This window comes from Protopterus annectens, chromosome 15.part0, assembly GCF_019279795.1.
Source record: "Protopterus annectens isolate FY-2018-M chromosome 15.part0, PAN1.0, whole genome shotgun sequence".
In the NCBI taxonomy this organism is placed as follows: domain Eukaryota; kingdom Metazoa; phylum Chordata; order Ceratodontiformes; family Protopteridae; genus Protopterus; species Protopterus annectens.
In genome coordinates, this window is record NC_056749.1 from 465,758,168 (window position 1) to 465,776,496 (window position 18,329).

The following is an 18,329-nucleotide window of genomic DNA, read 5'->3' on the forward strand; positions in this document are numbered from 1 at the left end:
GATGTGGGGTGAAGGACCACATTGCCCAGTTCCTTAGCAGTAGACTTCCCTCATCAGCCTAAGAAAAAAAGTCAACATGGGCTACTCTTGGAAGACTTAAATTACCCCTAGGAATCCTACATGGCCTCACGTCTGCATGCACAGACACTACTGGACTTTCACACTTGACCAAATGGTGAAAATACCCACTAGTGGCTCCAGTACACAGGACCTTGTACTCACAAATTTGGGAAAATGCTGCACCTCCCCTAGTGTCTCATCCTTCTTGGTAAGGTCTGACCGTAAAGCTATTTCCTTATCTACTGCAACCCCAGTAATCATTAGGAACTCCTTCCAAGGCAATGTACCTTTAATTACGTGATGGTTGTCATTCAGGGTCCCTTCAAATCCCGAGAACACAGTAGCCTCTGCTTAATTGCTCTCAAACTCGGCACAGCCTTGTCAGTAGCTGTACTGGCACTGCTGTACATATCGGAAGTAAGCCCAGAACTTGCCGGAGAAACAATACAACATGATGGCATCCAAAAATAAACAGGACATACAACAAAGGGAAAAACAATTATCGCATAAATCAGGGAGGGTAATTCCCATAAAAAGAAACACCCCCCCCTTTCTTCCTCAAATTTAAGAGATGGCCATCCTAAATGCCCTGAAATCACTACTTCATCTCAAGAGTCCAGGACCTCTTCTGATAACAGGCAAAACCACTGATGTAGCACATCAGCTTGGAGGAACAAGATCCACCCCTTTTGCAGACTAGCCATGATTTCTTGAGAAATTGCAAGGCAATTTATATTCTGTCAGAGCTGAATACAGTAGCAGACTTTGAGAAAATCAGGATAGACCTTCTTACTGCAGATTATTTAATCATTTGAGAACTCCTGAAGTAGATTTGTTTTGCCTCCTGTCTGAACAGACAAAACCGTTCTGCTCCAGAACCCTTTGCAAAAATGACCTGGAAAACTAATGCGTTCTTATCCATACGGCCATGGACAGTTGTCAAAAACATCTGTGAGTGGAATTGCTCACACAGGACATCTAATTCAAAATCTCAGATTATGTGGACGATAGGCTTTGATCCCTTGTGGGTACCTTTTTTCTGAGAATATTTGAGTGTTGAAGGAAGCAAGAAAGTGTGTAATTAGAAAGTTTTCTCCAAGAACCCCCCCCCCCCCTGTTTGGTGAAAATAGTGAACAGGACTCATCCCATAGAGGGTACCACTGGTTCTCTAGTACTCATGTGAATTGCTTAAGCCTAGTAATAAGGAACACTTCTCTGCTAGTTCAGCTTGTCTGTTAATGGATCCAACTTGAACTGTTTTTCCCCACTTCTGGTCCTTAAGGAAAGGAATGATGCCTTCTTTGAGACTTGTATCTCCTTTTAAACCTTCTTATTTGAAGTTTCTTACTTGGGGAAAACTGCCATGCTCATGGCTGTGATTTGTTTGGATATCTGAATTAGTCCCTGATATCTACTTGTCCTTTTTTAAACTTTCAGGAGGCGAGATTCAGAACAATCCCTTCCTTTATGCCAGAGTCCTCTCAGAATTTACTGTTAACCAAATTATCCAACTCTCTGTATTCCGTACTGATCCTAATAACAATGGCGGCTGTATTTTCCATACCCTGGATTCCATACACAACCAAGATATTGGGACAAAAGTAAAGATTTTCAGAAAATCTAACCAAATGTGTGCTTTATGATATTTTGAAGAATAGTCTGTCTGTAAACAATCCATTTTTAGATGGCTGTCACTTGCTCTTCGGTTCTGGTGCTCTAACCATGGCGAAAAATTCATTTCAGAATGTCAAGGTTCATTCCACCAGAGCAGTGGTCACTGAGGCTTTTATGAAAGTGGACTATTGATCTAGTTTAAAAGAAGTTACTTTGTTCCCTTTTCACAGCTTCACTAAACACTACACATTGGATTTTGTTTTCATAGCCAGAGCAGACTTAACCAGACCAAAGAGGTACTTCAAAGAATCTAAACTCTAATCGTTTTCCATCTGCCTTTTCTTCCTGACATTTGGTATTTGTTCCATATTATAATGGCTAATGCAACAGCGATCTAATAAAGAACGTAGTATGGGTGTGTAAGTTTAATTGCCATAATTATAGGTATGCAAATGGATCACTGTTGCAACACTAGCACACATCCTCCACCCCCTTTACTTTCAACCCCTAGGTGTGATGATATATCCTTGCCTGTTTGCTCTTAACAGAATCTCATTAAGCTTTAGGCTACAGCCTTTTTGTTTAGGGCAACAAAGTTGAGTCTTGGTGCATCCCAAAATCTCTCTTATAGTAGCACATCCTTTTTCTTGCTAAGACCTGATGTACAGTGTTTAAGGAAGGAGCTTGTAGCTTTGTGCCTGCCGGATGTATGAAATCCTTGGCAGGATATGTCCCATTATTGTAATGTCTGCTGTGACCGTGATCTGTTTTGAATATCTACAGTTATGGTAAGTTATCTTACACAGTTTTACTTTAACCCTGGCGTGCTTTTAGAAACTAGAACTTGTTCTCCATCTCTCAAAGTTGAGCTTGGTCCAGCTAATGAAAGTGCTTCTGCGGACTTTGTTGGACACAGAACAGCAAAGGGCCATTATCCTAGTTTCCTCTCCTGGGTCTCTACACATTTCTCTCCCATGTTGCCCATACATTCAGACAGGCATAAATTAGTATTCTGGGTTACATGACATCATGCATCTTTGAACTGGAAAACATGGTATCAGCATTCCCACCCACAAGAATCCCTTCTTCCTTTCCTCCCATGCTAAAAGTGTAAACTTGTCATGGTAAATGCAGATACTGCTCAGTTTAACAGGGCCCTTCAGACTAGCCAGGAGGACATGGATATTCACTACATACTCCTCAGATCTAGCAGGGAGGGTGGGGGGTGCACACAGGGGTCTTTGGAAGTCTAGGGCACTGAGACAGAAGCATGAGAAAGAAGCGTAAATGTGAAAGAAATGAAGACGGTCATCCTAGCATTGAAAACGTCAAAACAGATTTGAGCATTCTGTACTCCCATTGATAAATGTAACTATAATGCAGCATATCAACAAGTGGGGGAACCCACTCTTGCATCCACTATATACTGGTTGTGCAAGCATTGGAGACCATCTAGGTGTTGGGCCTGACCATTGAAATGGATACTTGAATTTAACAAGGAAAGGGTTCCAGGGAGGATGTAAAGCAGAATACCAGGGACAGAGGAAAAGGACCTCTACTGATGGAGGGGCTTTTGTAGTGGTGGAGGAAAAGGGCGGTCCTGGAATAGTTGTGGCAGTAAGAGGGTTAATGGCAGAAAAGCAAAGTTGTATGCATGAATGTCTGTTACCCCCCCCCCCCCCCCATGACTATTTAAGATTAGGAGAATTTTGTGTCGTAAGCTTTCAGCAAGGTATTTTATGTATGGATGGTGACAGAAATTTGGTTTGTAATAGTGAGGATATATTGGGAGAATGAGAAGGGAGACTGAGAGAATACACTGAATTATTTGGTATGGGGGATGTCTGTCTCTTTTAATAATAAGAGTTTAGGGGGATTCTTCTATTCCAAGATGCACTAAATGAGCTAGGCTAGATATTAACTGTATATCACTGGAGCATATTATTTTGATTGAAGGTATTGAGATGTACCCAATAATTGTATACGATCATGCCCTTATATTGACTAAGGAAACTATGCAAGGTAGTGAAGTTAGAGACATTGGTGTTCCCATATGTCTGTTGAGACAAATTCAGAGAATGAGTAATTTCAGAATTATTGGGGAAGATGGAAATTGTTCCCAAAGGGTTAGATAGTGCTTTGGGATAAGAGGAAAATGGATTACTAAAATGCAGTGGAATCGAGGGGGGAGTTGGGGGAGAAAAGCAATAAGAACTCAATTATTGGCAAAAGTTATCCTGGCTCCATGGCATATCAGAAGGATTCCCAACTACTAGCATCCCTTGCAGTGGAGAAGCCAGGCAGGGTGGGGGAGGAGTAAATGTGGCATGGTCTACTACTTGCACCCCCCCCCCCCACACTGGGTATGGGAGGGAGGGGTCGTGTGTATTCAGGGCCACACTAGATGATAAATTCCTGGTGGAGACAGGACACTTGACCACTTGTGTCTTGGGGATGATGCAGGAATGCGTGTGTGGGGGTGAATGCCCCTTGTGGAAATGAGGATTTCCGCTGCTGCCATTCTGTTGCACACCCCTCTTCTCTACTTGATGGGTACATGCGTTGGGGACTGGGAAAACCTCTAACTAACAATCACTGACTGAATGATGGTCTGTCCTTGCTGACCTTTGTTTAGTTAAGAGGGAATTAATGGGCTGATTGGCTATGGAGAGAACTGATTATCAGTATACAGCTGGGGCAATGAGTGCAACAAAAATGAATGAATGAATAAAAAGGGGGTGGTTGCCAAAAAGTAAAATTGCTGCAGAAATATAAAATGGTGGGGGGAGGTAATCTCTCAGCAAGAAGAGTAGTTGCACAGGGCGAAGGGAAAATAAGTGATCAGTTGGACAATATTCATGAGTTTAGTAAGATTGCCATTAACAGATTTATTTTTGACAATATCCCCAGAGCACAGAGACTTTTAGCATAATAAGTTAGGCCACAGGAGGTAGAAAGGAGTGCTAGCAAAACACTGAGCCCATATGACAAGTAATGAGTAGAGACTTGGAGGAGGTAAAAATTTGAGCAAACATTTTAAGAAAATGTTATGTAGTGCAGAAGAATAGGGATAAAGTGCAATTGGAGGTATCTGTGAAGGCTTCAGATGTGCCAATCCTAGAGGAGGGGTAGGCTTGACTATTAATAAATGGTAATGTGTAGTTAAGCAACAGGGATTCTGACAGAAATGGATGGGATCTCTGTAGAAATGTGGAAATTCAAGAAGAAATGAGTAAACTTTGAAAGGTGCTGTTCAGTTCACCGGAAGGGGATGGGAAGTACTGGTATCCTAAAAGAAAGGAAGGATCCCTGCATAATGCAGACCAGTAATGACGGACTGATCTGATTGTCTGTATTCGCGAAAAGAAAAATATTTCCAAAATACTGATCCATGTGCTTTTCTGAAAGGGAAGAATTTTATAATAGAATCTCGATGAGTCGGAGGGCATTGGAAGAAATATCACTATTGCTGGATAGTTTTGATACAGCAAAAGCATTTAACAGGTTCTACTGAAATTTTGATTAGGATAGTGGGAGCATGTGCACCTCAATAATAGCGGAGTAAAATATATGAAGGATCAGAGGCAAGACAATCTGACACAGACCCCATCTATCCCACCTTAAAACAGAAGCCTCTCTGCTCGTAGTTGCCCAGGCACGTGTGCTTTGGTCATCTACCTTCTTCAATAGAACTGTTTGGAGAAGAGAGTAGATCTGATATTATTTGTTCCTCAACTGTTGGGTTCAGATCCAACCCTCTGATTGGACTCTGCCACTTCTTCTAGCTCTTGGAACAGAAACTCTCGAGTGCCTCCTTTATGTATAATGCCCTAGTGACCTTATATTTATATCTTTTACTTTATAGCACTTCCTCCAAAGTATTGGAGCAAGGAAGTACCAGTTGATGCCATGGTTGTAGTAGCAGCAGCCATGAAGAAGGAACTAGTGGAATAAAGGTTCTCTGTCCACCCCCACCCTGGCAGGAAGTCTAGGGCGCTGGACAGCTTTGAGAAGCATGTCAAAGCTTCTGCGACTTTTGCCCTTCAGTTGCTGAATTATTTGGCATACTTCACAAGACTCCAAAGGAATTTGATTAAAGGTGAAAGTCCTTATATAAACATACATAGTACTAATACATTTTTAAGTTTGTAATACTGGAAAAATATTAGAATATAAGGGGAAGCGACGTTATTAATTTAACAGAAAGATGTGAAAATAAATGGATCCTGATATTCTGGGCATTTAGTTTGGTCTATATTAGTAGTTTGAACGCACAATTGTCCGAACTCCGTAACATCGAACTGGGAAGTTCAAAATGTCAAAATAGCAAAGCCGCGGAACACCAATTTTTTCCCAGGGAAAAAAATCGGTGGGCCGTTTCCACGGCTTTGCTATTTCCTCCACTGTGGTGTGATCTCGGAGTTGGTATATTTTAAGTAGGTTGGGTGTGCGGGGCACAGCCCCCCACGTTGAAGTATACATGTGTTTTTTGGTTTTGTACCAGAACAGCAAATTTTTTTTTCACCCCCTGGGGAAAAATCGCTGTTCTGTGAGTTCGAAATTATTGCATTTTGAACTTCAGGTTTAACATTTACATAGTCTAACTTATTGCAGTTCGACTATGTGATGTAGACCCCATTTAGTTCACCTGGTTTAAATGAAGTATTTACTTTAAAGCCGGAATTAAGAAACCTGCAGAGACGTGTATCTGTTTTTGCCTGGTTATTTGGTGCTATTTTTAAAGGTTAATTGTCATTAATTGAATAAGTGTTTAAATGTGTGTCTATATAGGCAATTGCTTTTAGTACCACTTGTTTTTCAAGCCTGAGGAAGTAGCATTGACTGTGAAAGTCCTTGTGGTGTTCTTGCGAATAAACAGTGTTTATTTTATTCTCTTCGTGGTTCTGGATTATTTTCACTATTTTATTACTCATTGGATTTGATTAAAGAACTTAAATCCCTCGCTGGAACCATATCCTCTAAGGCAGAGAGTACTGTTGCCACACAGCTGGCTACACGTCAGTCCATTTCAAACTCATCCATGAAGATTATCTCATGCAGATAAAGGTGCCTCACCGGCGGTGGGTTCAGGCATCTCCATAAGGGGACATGAGTGGGTGTGATTGTGTGACTTTGCTGAACCATTCAAATTTTCCTTCAGCAGTGCTCCCTGTGACAGAAGTTCCCTATTTGGCCCCAAAGTAAAACGCACACTTTATAGATGTGAGCAGGAAGGAAAAACCCTGTTTGCTGTGGGCATGTCTTTCATCCCCTCAACTGACCTTTTCTAGGAACCAACAAGGCGGACAGAAAATGTGTTTAAAAAAATCTTGGGGTCCTTTCTAGAATCTGTGGATACTGTTCTTCCAGGGGCAGAGAGGAGAACTCTAATGGTAGACACCATCCCTGAAGCAGAATTAGTCTGCATAACCAGGGATCTGGAGATACTGACTCTGACAGATCTATCAGTGCTCCTGAAAGGAGGCCCAACTGTCCAAATTTGGAGGTTGTCAGGGGTCGTGTATCCCCACAAGAGAGATCCTGGCTAGATCTGGCTAGAAATTACAAAAGACCATGGGTGAGGGGGATAATATCCAGATGTTATAGAATACAGTTTTATCATTCACCCTCATGGGTAGTAAACAAACTCCCTGATGATCAACCCAGTCAGAGGAAAGCAATGGCACTAGAAATTAATGAGTTTCTAGGAAAAATCCAAGACGTCCCCCCAGACCAGAAAGTGTGTGGAACTTACTCAAGTTTCTTTAGTGCCACAAAAAAACAGGGGACTGGAGACCAATTTTAGATCTCAACAGTCTGAATCAGTCGGTTCAGTACACAGTTATGGATGGTCACAGTTAAGGTCATTCTGCCATTTCTGCACAAGGACAACTGTATGTGCTCAGTAATATGCACCCTGAAGATATGTCATGCAAGGATTCTAGGTGTTACCATATCTAGATGACTGGCTCATAACTATTGCAACCAGGCGTCCTCTGATTCTAGCTCGAGACTGCATGCTCTATTTATCAGCCACAACAAATGTTAGCTCGAACCAACACAGATATTGGAATTCATCAGTGCCTTGCTCTCAAGATGGTCACTCAAACAGCCTCTCTTACTCTGTCAAAAGTTCAAGCTATTAATTTCCAGGTCAGAAAGATCATTCAAAGTTCTTCTTTCAGCTCGACTTACATGCATCCCAAAGCTTGAAGATAAGCGGCAGTCATTCTGGTACTATTGGCAAGGTGCCATATTAGGATTCTTAAGGAGACATTGGTAGCTCAGTGGTCCATTCTCTGCCAACCAAAATCCAGTTGGATCAAAATAATTTTTTGTAAGCCTGTGATAAGTTGTCAGTCTCGCCTTCATTCTTGCTGGATGGGTTCCGAGCCGATCCTCGGCTCCGACTCGGCACTTGCTAAGATCGAGAATCACTTTTGCCAGCTCGGGGCAGCCCTATATCCCATGATGCAAGGCGGTGATTACCCAGATCTCGTTTGCCGCTTCGCTCATGAGGTCACCTTTTTTTACCAGTTCCTGGTAAGTGAATTTTTTTAAGAGATTTAGCTAGCCCAGTATCTAAATTTTTTCCCTTTCATAGTTGATTAGTTCCTCGATTCACTTAGACCCTATTCCCGTTAGTTTTTTCGATCCCTTATCTTTTTGTCTGTTAGTCAGGCCTTAGGCCTTACCCTCCCAAACTTTTTCCTGTCAGGATTTTTGTTGGGTGTGTCTGTGTTTTTGTTTTAGTGTTTTTAAGGACTGAGTGTGTGTGTGTTTGTGTTCAGAACTCAGTCATGTCTAAAGACACTAGGGTCTCTGGTTTTAAGAAGTGTGACTCGTGCTGTCAGAAGATGTCTGTTTGCCATGGTTTCAGCCCTAGAGTCCTGCAGGAGTGAAAAAATAAGCTCATTTTAAGGGGCTTATTGAAGCCTGAGGGTCCCCCGACTCAATCTTCGGGGAAACCCTCCAAGCCTACCAGACCGTCGGCTCTAGTGTCTGAGTCGTCTCCTGGGGCTTCGAAGTCTGTTCGAGCATCGGCTCCGGCCGGAGCCGATGATTCTCGAACACATGTTTCTACTGTTTCCTCTGCTCCAGCCGGAGCCGAGGTAGACATCGCTGAGTCGGCTTCGATAAAGTTATCGGAACCGACTTCCCGGAAGAGGTCAAGGTCACCATCTATCGGCTCCGTTCATTCGGCTCCAGCATCGCCATTGTTGTCTGAACGGAGCCATAGATCTCACTCCTTTAGGTCGTCGAGACTGTCTGATCATGACCTTCAGAGGGTGGTGAGTCGACTTCTCAAGTCCGAGGCACTGGCCCAAATGCTTCAGAGCCCGACTCAACAGTCGATGGCTAATCCTGTCACTCAGAATGTTCCTCCTCTGACTCCTTTGAGTTCGGAGCCGGGGCGGCTCGGACCCGAGACTGTGGCTGCGTCGGAACAGATACCTTTGTCTTCGGTACCGTCGTCTGCTCCGATGTCTTCTCTGGAGGAATCTCGGCACCGGACTTCCCTCGTCGGCTCCGAGGGGGCGAGTGGCATCGGACCCTTGTCCGACCCCGCTCTCCCTCTCGGTGCTTCGGCTCTGGTGAGTTCGGCTCTGACATCTACCTCGGAGCCATTACTGTCGGTGCCGGGGGAGGTTTTCAGCTTTTCAGAGCGGAGACCTCTGGCTCTGCCTGACAGGGGTGCCTTCGAGGTCATGAGGAGCGTGTTAGAACCTGGTTCAACCCCACAGTCTACTCCATCTGCCCCTCCCTCCACGGTGCCTGCGGTGATTTCTTCTCACCCCCTCATCCCGGATCGTAGAGCCAGCTCCTCAAGTTTCCCCAGTGGGGATCTCCTCCTTTTCCGAGGCCTCTCCTGACCCAGTAGGAGAGCCCCCTAGGAAGAGGCAGTGCAAGAGGAAGCACATTGACTCCCCTGAGTCTGTCACCTCTGACACTGATTTAGAGGATTCTGAAGGTTCCCCTCGTTCCCCCTCTGAAGATGTCTCCTTTGCAGACATCCTCGAAATTTTAAAACAGAGGGGGAATTGGCCAGCCCTTAACCCATCAGAGGATGAATCAGTGTATCTTGAGGCGTTTGGCTCTCGCCCTTCCACCTCCTGGGTGTCCCCTCCCTTTGACCCCCTCATGCAAGTGGTGGCAAGGAAGGCCTGGACGGCTCCTGACTCAGTGGAACCCACCCCCAGGAGACCATCAAAATTTATCACTGCCCCCAAGGACAAAGAATTCTTGACCAAAGGCGTCTCTGTTGATGCTATGGTGGTGGCTGCGGCCACCAAGAAGGAGCTAGCTGATCCTTCAGTGCCTGTTCATCCTCCTAACAAGGAGTCTAGGACTATGGACAGGTACGGGAAGCGGATGTTCTCGTCAGCGACCTTTTCTATGCACTCACTGAATTACCTGTGTCATTTCACTCGTCTTCAGAGGGATTTGCTCAAGGAAGCGAGTGAAATGTTAAAGGATCCAACAGCTGCGGGTTTTCCGGATAGGATGAACTCACAGCTGGCGACCCTTAACTCGATAGTTAGCTCCTCCATGCGCCTCCTTTCATATGCGACGGATGGAGCGAGTAGAGCGATAGGTACAGGCGTGGCCTTACGTCGGCACGCCTGGATGCAGCTATGTAACTTTGCAGACCCTTTCAAGGCGTCCTTCACTAGCTCCCCTTTTGATGGATCATCCCTCTTTGGTCCTCAAGTGAAGGAAACCCTGACTAGGTGCGAGACTGAAGGCAAGACTCTCTGCCGTGGGAGTCTGTTTTTCTACTCCTTCTAGGCCTTACCCCAAAGGCCAGAAGGGGGGAAAGATGTGGTTCCGCAAGCAACCACAGGGAGTTTTGCCTGATGCACAGAGTCGATTCCCCTCTAGAGGCAGAGGGGGGAACAGTAATAGTAGACGCCGTCCTAAAGGCAGAGGGGGCCCGCAGAATCAGGGCAGTCGAGAATCCTTCTCTGACAACCCCTTTCAGCATCCCTGAGGTGTTGCCCGACTGTCCACCTTCGGAGGCAGTCGGGGGAAGATTGTCTGTATCCAAAAGCCTGGCTTTCCCTCACTCAAGACAAATGGGTACAGTCTATAATTTCCGAAGGCTACAGAATCCCTTTCTTTCGCATTCCAAAGCAGTCCGGAAAATCCCTTCCAGACGTTCCATCCAGTCAAAGGGAGCAAGCCGCACTAGAAATTTCAAAGCTGCTGGCAAAAAGAGCCATTCAACCAGTTCCAGCAGACCAACAAGGATCCGGAATCTACTCCAAATTATTTTTGGTTCCAAAGAAAACAGGGGACTGGAGACCCATTTTGGATCTCAGCAACTTGAACAAGTTTGTCAAGAAAACAAAATTTCGGATGGTCACGCTGCAGTCCATTCTGCCCCTTTTGGGGCGGGACAACTGGATGTGCTCTCTAGATCTCCAGGATGCATACTATCACATCAGAATGAGCCGACGCTCCAGGAGATTCCTCCGCTTCAGGCTAGGAACCAGTCATTTCCAATTCAGGGCCCTGCCCTTTGGACTCACTACAGCCCCCCCGAGTGTTTACCAAATGCATGGCAGTGGTCGCCTCTCATCTGAGACGACAAGGATTCCAAGTGTTTCCGTATTTAGATGACTGGCTCCTTACAGCCCCCACCAAGCATCTTCTGCTTCTTTCCAGAGACTACACCTTACACACATGTCAAACACTAGGCATTTCAATAAATTACGAAAAGTCTGTCTTGTCGCCTTGTCGTGTTATTACCTTCATAGGCGCAAATCTAGACACAGTCAACATGTCAGCCAGACTCACAGAGCAGAGAGTAGCAGACATACACAGACAAGTCTCTCTTGTCTTGCAGAGCAACAAGATCAAAGTCAGACTGATCCTGAAGGTCTTGGGGATAATGGCAGCGGCTATCCATCTCCTCCCTTTAGCCCGATTCCACATGAGAATCTTTCAATGGATGCTCTTCACACAATGGTCTTACCAACAACTCCCAATGTCCCATTCCATTGCGATAACACAATCGTGCAGGAATCCTCTTTCTTGGTGGATCACATCCCCCCAGCTCTTCCTAGGGAGACCCTTTGTTCCTCCCCCTCCGGTTGCTACATTGACAACGGACGCCTCCCTGATCGGGTGGGGGGGGGGCATTACCAGGGCAGTACGGTCCAAGGCATGTGGCAACCTTTAGAGCGCCACTTGCACATAAATGTCCTAGAGATGAGAGCAGTGCTTCTAGCGTTGGAAGCCCTACAAGACTCTCTTCCCAAAGGAACTATAGCAATTCAGACAGACAATATGTCTGTAGTGTGGTACATCAACAAACAAGGCGGAACCAGATCTTACCCCCTATGTCGAGAGGCACTCAGACTGTGACAATGGGCGATTTTCTTCTCGGCGGTTTCTGTTAGCAACGCACATTCCCGGGAAGTCCAATGTGATTGCGGACAAATTGAGCAGAGCTATTCTCATGCCTCACGAGTGGTCTCTGAAGAATTCAGTGTTGGAGAAAGTTTTTCACAAGTGGGGCCGGCCTTGCTGCGACCTTTTCGCTACTCCCCAAAACAGCAAGTACGACGATTTTTTTTTCACCCTCTTTCCCCAACCAGGCCACCCCAGCAGAGACGCTCTAGTCCACGATTGCCCCCGGGGACTTCTGTATGCCTTTCCTCCCTTCCCACTGATATCTCAACTAATTCAGAAAGCCATCGCTCAGAAAACTTCCATGATCCTCATTGCCCCTTACTGGCCTCGACAGGTTTGGTTCCCATTTCTTCACCGTTATCTGTTGGAGCAACCCTGGCATCTGGACCCAGTTCCAGGCCTCTTGACCCATCAGTCTGGTCAGTTGCACCACTCCCTCCCTTCTCTGAACCTCACAGCGTGGTTTCTCCAATTCCAACTCTAGCCAGGCTTCCTCTAATATCTCACTCAGTTCGAGATAGCTTGATAGCCTCTCATAAATCTTCCACTCAGAAGATTTATCGTAGTAAGTGGAAACGTTTTTCCTGTTGGGCGCAGTCAAAGGATATAGATCCTTTCACTGCTTCCATTCAATCAGTTTTCCACTTTCTAGCCAAACTTTTCCACTCAGGTTCGTCTCCGTCTACCATCAAAGTTCAATTGGCAGCTATATCTAACTTTCATGTTGGAGTCTCAGAGTCTTCCATTATGCTTACATGCTCTGCAAAGCTTTTTTAAAGGGAGTTTTTCTCCTCAAACCACGTATCTGGGATCCTCCTCCTCTGTGGGGTCTCAACTTGGTTCTGGCGTCCTTAATTCTTCCCCCCTTTGAACCTGCGGCTTCATGCTCAATGAAATTACTATCTTGGAAAACACTCTTTTTGGTAGCTATCACTTCAGCTAGAAGAGTCTCTGAACTCCATGCTCTGTGTAGTCGACCCCCTTATCTTTCGTTTCATAAGGATAGGGTGTCCTTGCGTACTAACCCGTCCTTTTTGCCTAAGGTAGCTTCACCGGCAAATTTGAATCAAACCATTGATCTTCCTGTGTTTTTTCCTAACTATTCGAACAGATCAGAACAAAAATGACATTGCTTAGACGTTCATCACCAACTTGGGTACTATTTAGACAGGACCAAACAATTCAGGAAGTCTGATCAACTGTTTGTTTCCTATGCAGAAGGTAGAATGGGCCTTCCAGTTTCTAAGGTATCTCTCTCTAGATGGCTTACTTCGTTGATTACCCTTGTGTATGAGATCAGACATCAACAGTTGCCATCCAAACCCAGGGCTCATTCAACTAGAGCTTTAGCCACATCTATAGCTTTCCAAGACAGGCTGCCTATTGATTCGATTTGCTCTGCAGCTACTTGGGCTTCTCCCCATACTTTCATTTCTCATAAGTTGGACTTAGCCTCTAGGGACCGGGCCAACTTTGGTTCCACTGTACTCGAGTCTGTTCTGATAGGCCACCCGGGACAAGGTGCTAGGGACGCGGTCCCATCCAGCAAGAATGAAGGCGAGATAGACAACTTAACATTTAGAAGTTATGTACCTACCATAACGTTCCATGTTAGTTGTCTTCTTCTCGCCTTCTTTCTTGCGTCCCACCCTCCTTCCCTCTAGCATGGACAGACCTAGAGGAGGTTGTTTTGTGACCTTTCTATCCTTTTCTCCCACGCTTTACCACCTATATATATTATATATATATATATATATATATATATATATATATATATATATATATATATATATATGTGTGTGTGTGTATGTATATATATATATATATATATATATATATATATATATATATATATATATATATATGTGTGTGTGTATTTGTTATGGAATTTTTCTTGCTGGGCCTAGCTTACAAACGAGATCTGAGGAGTTACCGCCTAGCATTGTGGGATATAGGGGAGCCTCGAGCCGGTGGAACTAGCTCTCGAGCTTTTAGAGTGGCCGAGTCGGAGCCGAGGTTCGGCTCCGAACCCATCCAGCAAGAAAGAAGGCGAGAGAAGACAACTAACATGGAACGTTAAGGTAGGTACATAACTTCTAGTTATTGTCTATGGTGGAGACACTTAGTCAAGTACAAGAAGGTTGCCCCTTTGTTCTTCCCCAACCCAAGGCCATAATGACCATGGACACCTCTCCGATCAGATGTGGGGGGGGGGGGCACTTCCTGGGGAAAGGTAGTCCAGTGCACATGGTCCCCTGAAGAGGCCAACACTCAATATCGGTGCCCTGGAAATGATAGCTGTCCTAGCATTGCAGGCATTCCAAGGCATACTCCCACTGGGACTACTGCGATCCAGATGAACCATATGTCAGTGGTCTATAACCTCAACAAATAAAAGGAACCAGATCTTGTCCCCTGGGTCGAGAAGCTGAGAGTGTGGCAGTGGGCAATGTTATCCAGTCGATTTCTCCCAGCATCTCCTATTCTGGGGAAATCCAGCGTGATTGTAGACCAGTTAAGCAGGTCTATTCTCCATGGATTCTGGATTCAACTCCAGACCTCTTGTTTCACCCAACAGGCATGACTTATGACATTCCAAGCCTATAACTGACTGCATGGTTTCTCCAGTTCCACTGATTGCCAGGCAATCCAAGATCTCCTCTTTTGTCTGTCGCATTCTCTTATCCCTCAAACCTTCCACTAGGAAACTTTACAGAAGTAAATGGAAAAGGTTTGTTATTTGGGCACAGCAAAAACCTCTAGATCCCTTTTCAGCACTAGTTCCTAAAGTTCTCGAGATTTTAGCTACCGTCTTCAATGAAGGTACTAGCTCTTCTGTGGTAAAAGTACAACTGCCATTTCCAATTTTCATATAGAAGTAGCTCATCTTTAGCATCTTCAAGCATTGTAAAGCCTTTCTGAGGGAAAATTTTCTACTTGGACCCCCATTAAAAGATCCCAATCCCACTTTTCCTTGGGATTTGAACCTTGTTTTACAAACCAACACAATCCCCATTTGAACCAACAGCTAAGCATGAACTAAAATTCTTGACCTCGAAAACTATCTTTATAGTGGCTGTTACCTCTGCTAAAGAGTTTCAGAAATACAGGCTGTGTCATCCAAACTTCCTCCTTATTTGATTTTTCATAAGGATAGACTGTCATTACAGACCAGTCCTTCCTTTCTTCCTAAGGTGGTATCAGAATCCAGTACTAATCAAAGTATCAGCCTCCCAGTCTTCTTTCCAAATTTTCAAAGGAGAGTATGTTACACTTTTTGAACATTTTGTGACAATTATGGTTTTATCTACATAGAACCAAAAATTTGAGGAAATCAGAACTATTTCCTATCTTTCGCAACCAAAATTAGGCAAACCACTTTTTTCTAAAAAGACTAGCCAAATGGTTAACTAATTGTACTACCTTTTGTTTATGAAAAATTGGGCTTGTCTTTACCAAAACCACCAAAAGCTCATTCCACCAGGTCTATGGCAGTCTTCATTGGAAAATATTTGTGCAGCTGCAACTTGGACTAATCCTCATTCCTTTTATTGCTCATTACAAATTGAATCTGGTCTCTAGGGGAAGAGCAGCCTTTGGCTCAGCAGTGGTCAGGAATATCCTTCCTTGGAGGACTCCCAGGATTTAGGTAGCTGCGGACTCTGTCCCAACAGTTGATGAATGAATGACATTAAATACTCGCCATAATGTTCCATCTGTGTTGTCCATTTTCGTTCTTCAACTTCCCTCTCTCCATTCCCCTCCATCTTTGACTTTTGGAAGGATCGAAAGATACTGAATGAACTGCTGTTCCTTTGTTTGAGTTCCAGATTCTGTTAATTGTAGCATTTCCTAATGCTTGCAGGTTTATGGGGCAACAAACAAGATCTGAGGTATGTTAGGTCAGTAGGGCATTGTGGGTAAGGGAGGGGCTCGAGTGTGTTCCATGAATTGGAAGAAGCAGCAGAGTCAAATCAGATGGTCAGATTCAAACCCAACCGTTGAGGAAAAATTTAAAATGGACAACGCAGATGGAACGTTGTGGTTGAGTACATGACCCTTTTTCGAAGCACATTGTTAAACATCTTGCAAGTATCTGCATTATATACATTTCTATAACTTGTAATTTTAAACCTCGTATAGTGCAGTCCTGTCCCCAGTATTTTAGATAGATGAGGAATTTTAATGTTAGAGACATGAAAATGTTCAAAATCACTTAATTTCCCTAATTGTGTCTATGGAAAATTTCATGGATCCGTAAAACATTGATTTTAAAACACATTTACATCATAACGTAAATGTAATCCTATAAATAAACCTGAAATTTAATCCACTGTTTGGTTTTCCCATCTCTAAGTAGAAGTGCTCTGCCTTTCATACACCGACTACAACATGCCATTTCTCAGTAAAGCTTTCTCGGGTGGTATTCTTATCAAGCAACAGCAGCACTACAGGAAAATCTCTACCAGTTGAATCTTGTTCTTCGCATTCTGTCTCTTTTTTCCTGCTTGTCATTCTCACGGTCTTCCTCTCTCTCTTGAACTCTGTCTCCAGCTTTGGAAATGGCACTGTAATCTTTACCATCTTTTTCACACATTTATATGAAGTTCTTTTACACATCACATTACCTTGTTTTGTGAATGATAATGTGCTACCAGCTCATTAAACTGCTTCAGGAAAATCTAGCTGTATTCTAGTTTGCATCTCTTGTGTTCTCTAATGGCCCCAACAAACTGGGGTCATTGTTGAAATGCTTCCTCTGAATAGTTATGCCCAGTGTAAATGGATTAATCCACAACTACAAAGCACTTTCTTTGCCATTATTGCCACAAAACCTGTTTTCATAACACGACATAAACTGAATCACAACTGTTAGCCTACTGTATTTATGTGGTTGCATGCAGTCTGATGTGTGCTACCCTGTCTAGAGGATACGGCACACTAGTTGATGCCCAGAGTGGTTGGTCTATACAGTTCTTCCCCCAGTATGCCCCTTCTAGTCTGTGCTGCTACCCACAACTCTTTTCTTGGGTCAATGCAGTGGAAACACCCAGTATGTTTTTGGAAGGTGAGAGAAACCGTATAGAAATGTTAGGAGAACATGCAGTCTCCACACAGGCATTAACCAAAGGTCAGGATTGAACATTCTGCATAGGAAAAAACTTAAACCATTATGCCACCTGTTTCTGCTTACCATATTTATCCGCTGTTTCCAACTTCAATTGCACCTCTTTTTCAGTGCCCACCCACTTTTTCGTAAAACTGGTCCACTATGCCATCTTTGTTTGTAGCTAGTCCATTAAGTTGTAGCTAGTCCATTAAGTTGGTGACTGTATCTCCTTTCATCAGGCCAGTCTGTTTCAAAATTTTCTTCCTCATGAGATTTCCAAGATGGCTGCACTCTGAGCAGCAGGTTGATTAGAACTTTTCCAGTGTGAAAAATTGAGATTGTTTAAATGCTATCGGTTTGGGTAAAATTTTGTTACTGACCAATAATTATATTGCTTGTATGCAGCAATGACCTCTGGAGAGAGAGAGCAAATAAACAAAAAAACGCTCTGTGTAAGAGGAGCTTTGCAGCTGTTCAACAAACAGTTGGAAGATGTCCTTCAAGAATGCAGCTGCAGTCATAACATATGGGTTGTCCTGCCTCAGGCAGCCCTCGGTCGGCCGGATTCCAAAGTCTGGGTCCGACGTCGGCTGATGTCGCATTTCTCTCCGACAGAGCGGCTGGAGTACATAAGCATCAGCCGACGCCATCTTCTTCAGTCTTTCTTGCCGCGCGGTGCCCGAAGCAGAAGCAGTTCGCAAGTGCCGGTCGGTCAGCTCCTGTATTCTTCGATTCCGAAGTCATCTAAAAAGCTAAGTACCCCATTGGGGACCTTTTCTTGCCTCAGCCGATGTCAGAAATTACTGAAAAAGTTAACAATTGTCTTTCTTGTGGTAAACCAATACCTCATAAGGATTTCCACTCTTACTGTCTTCCTTGCCTTGGCCCAGACCACGACGTCTCGGCCTGTGTATCCTGTGCTCGCTTCAACAAGCGCACTCTCAGGCGCCGGGCGGAGTTCACTGAAGATTTTTTCGGCGAAAAATTCGCTTACACAATGCCGTCGGAACTTCCGACATCGCAAACTCCCAAGAAACGAAAAGACCGGGACCGACGTCCTTGGCCCGCGTCTACCACCGACTCCACGCCAAAACCTATCGCAAGTGCTCCGGTTCCCTCTGAGAC

The 18,329-nt window shown here is 44.4% G+C and overlaps 1 protein-coding gene across 1 annotated transcript in view; it reads left to right on the forward strand.

Moving 5' to 3' along the window:
- Positions 1–360: 360 nt before the first annotated feature.
- ACSL4 (acyl-CoA synthetase long chain family member 4) overlaps positions 361–18,329 on the forward strand; it is a 469,611-nt gene continuing 451,642 nt past the window's right edge. The window contains exon 1 of the mRNA XM_044057282.1: positions 361–477. Within this exon, the coding sequence (XP_043913217.1) occupies positions 361–477 (117 nt within the window). The remainder of the gene's footprint in view (positions 478–18,329) is intronic.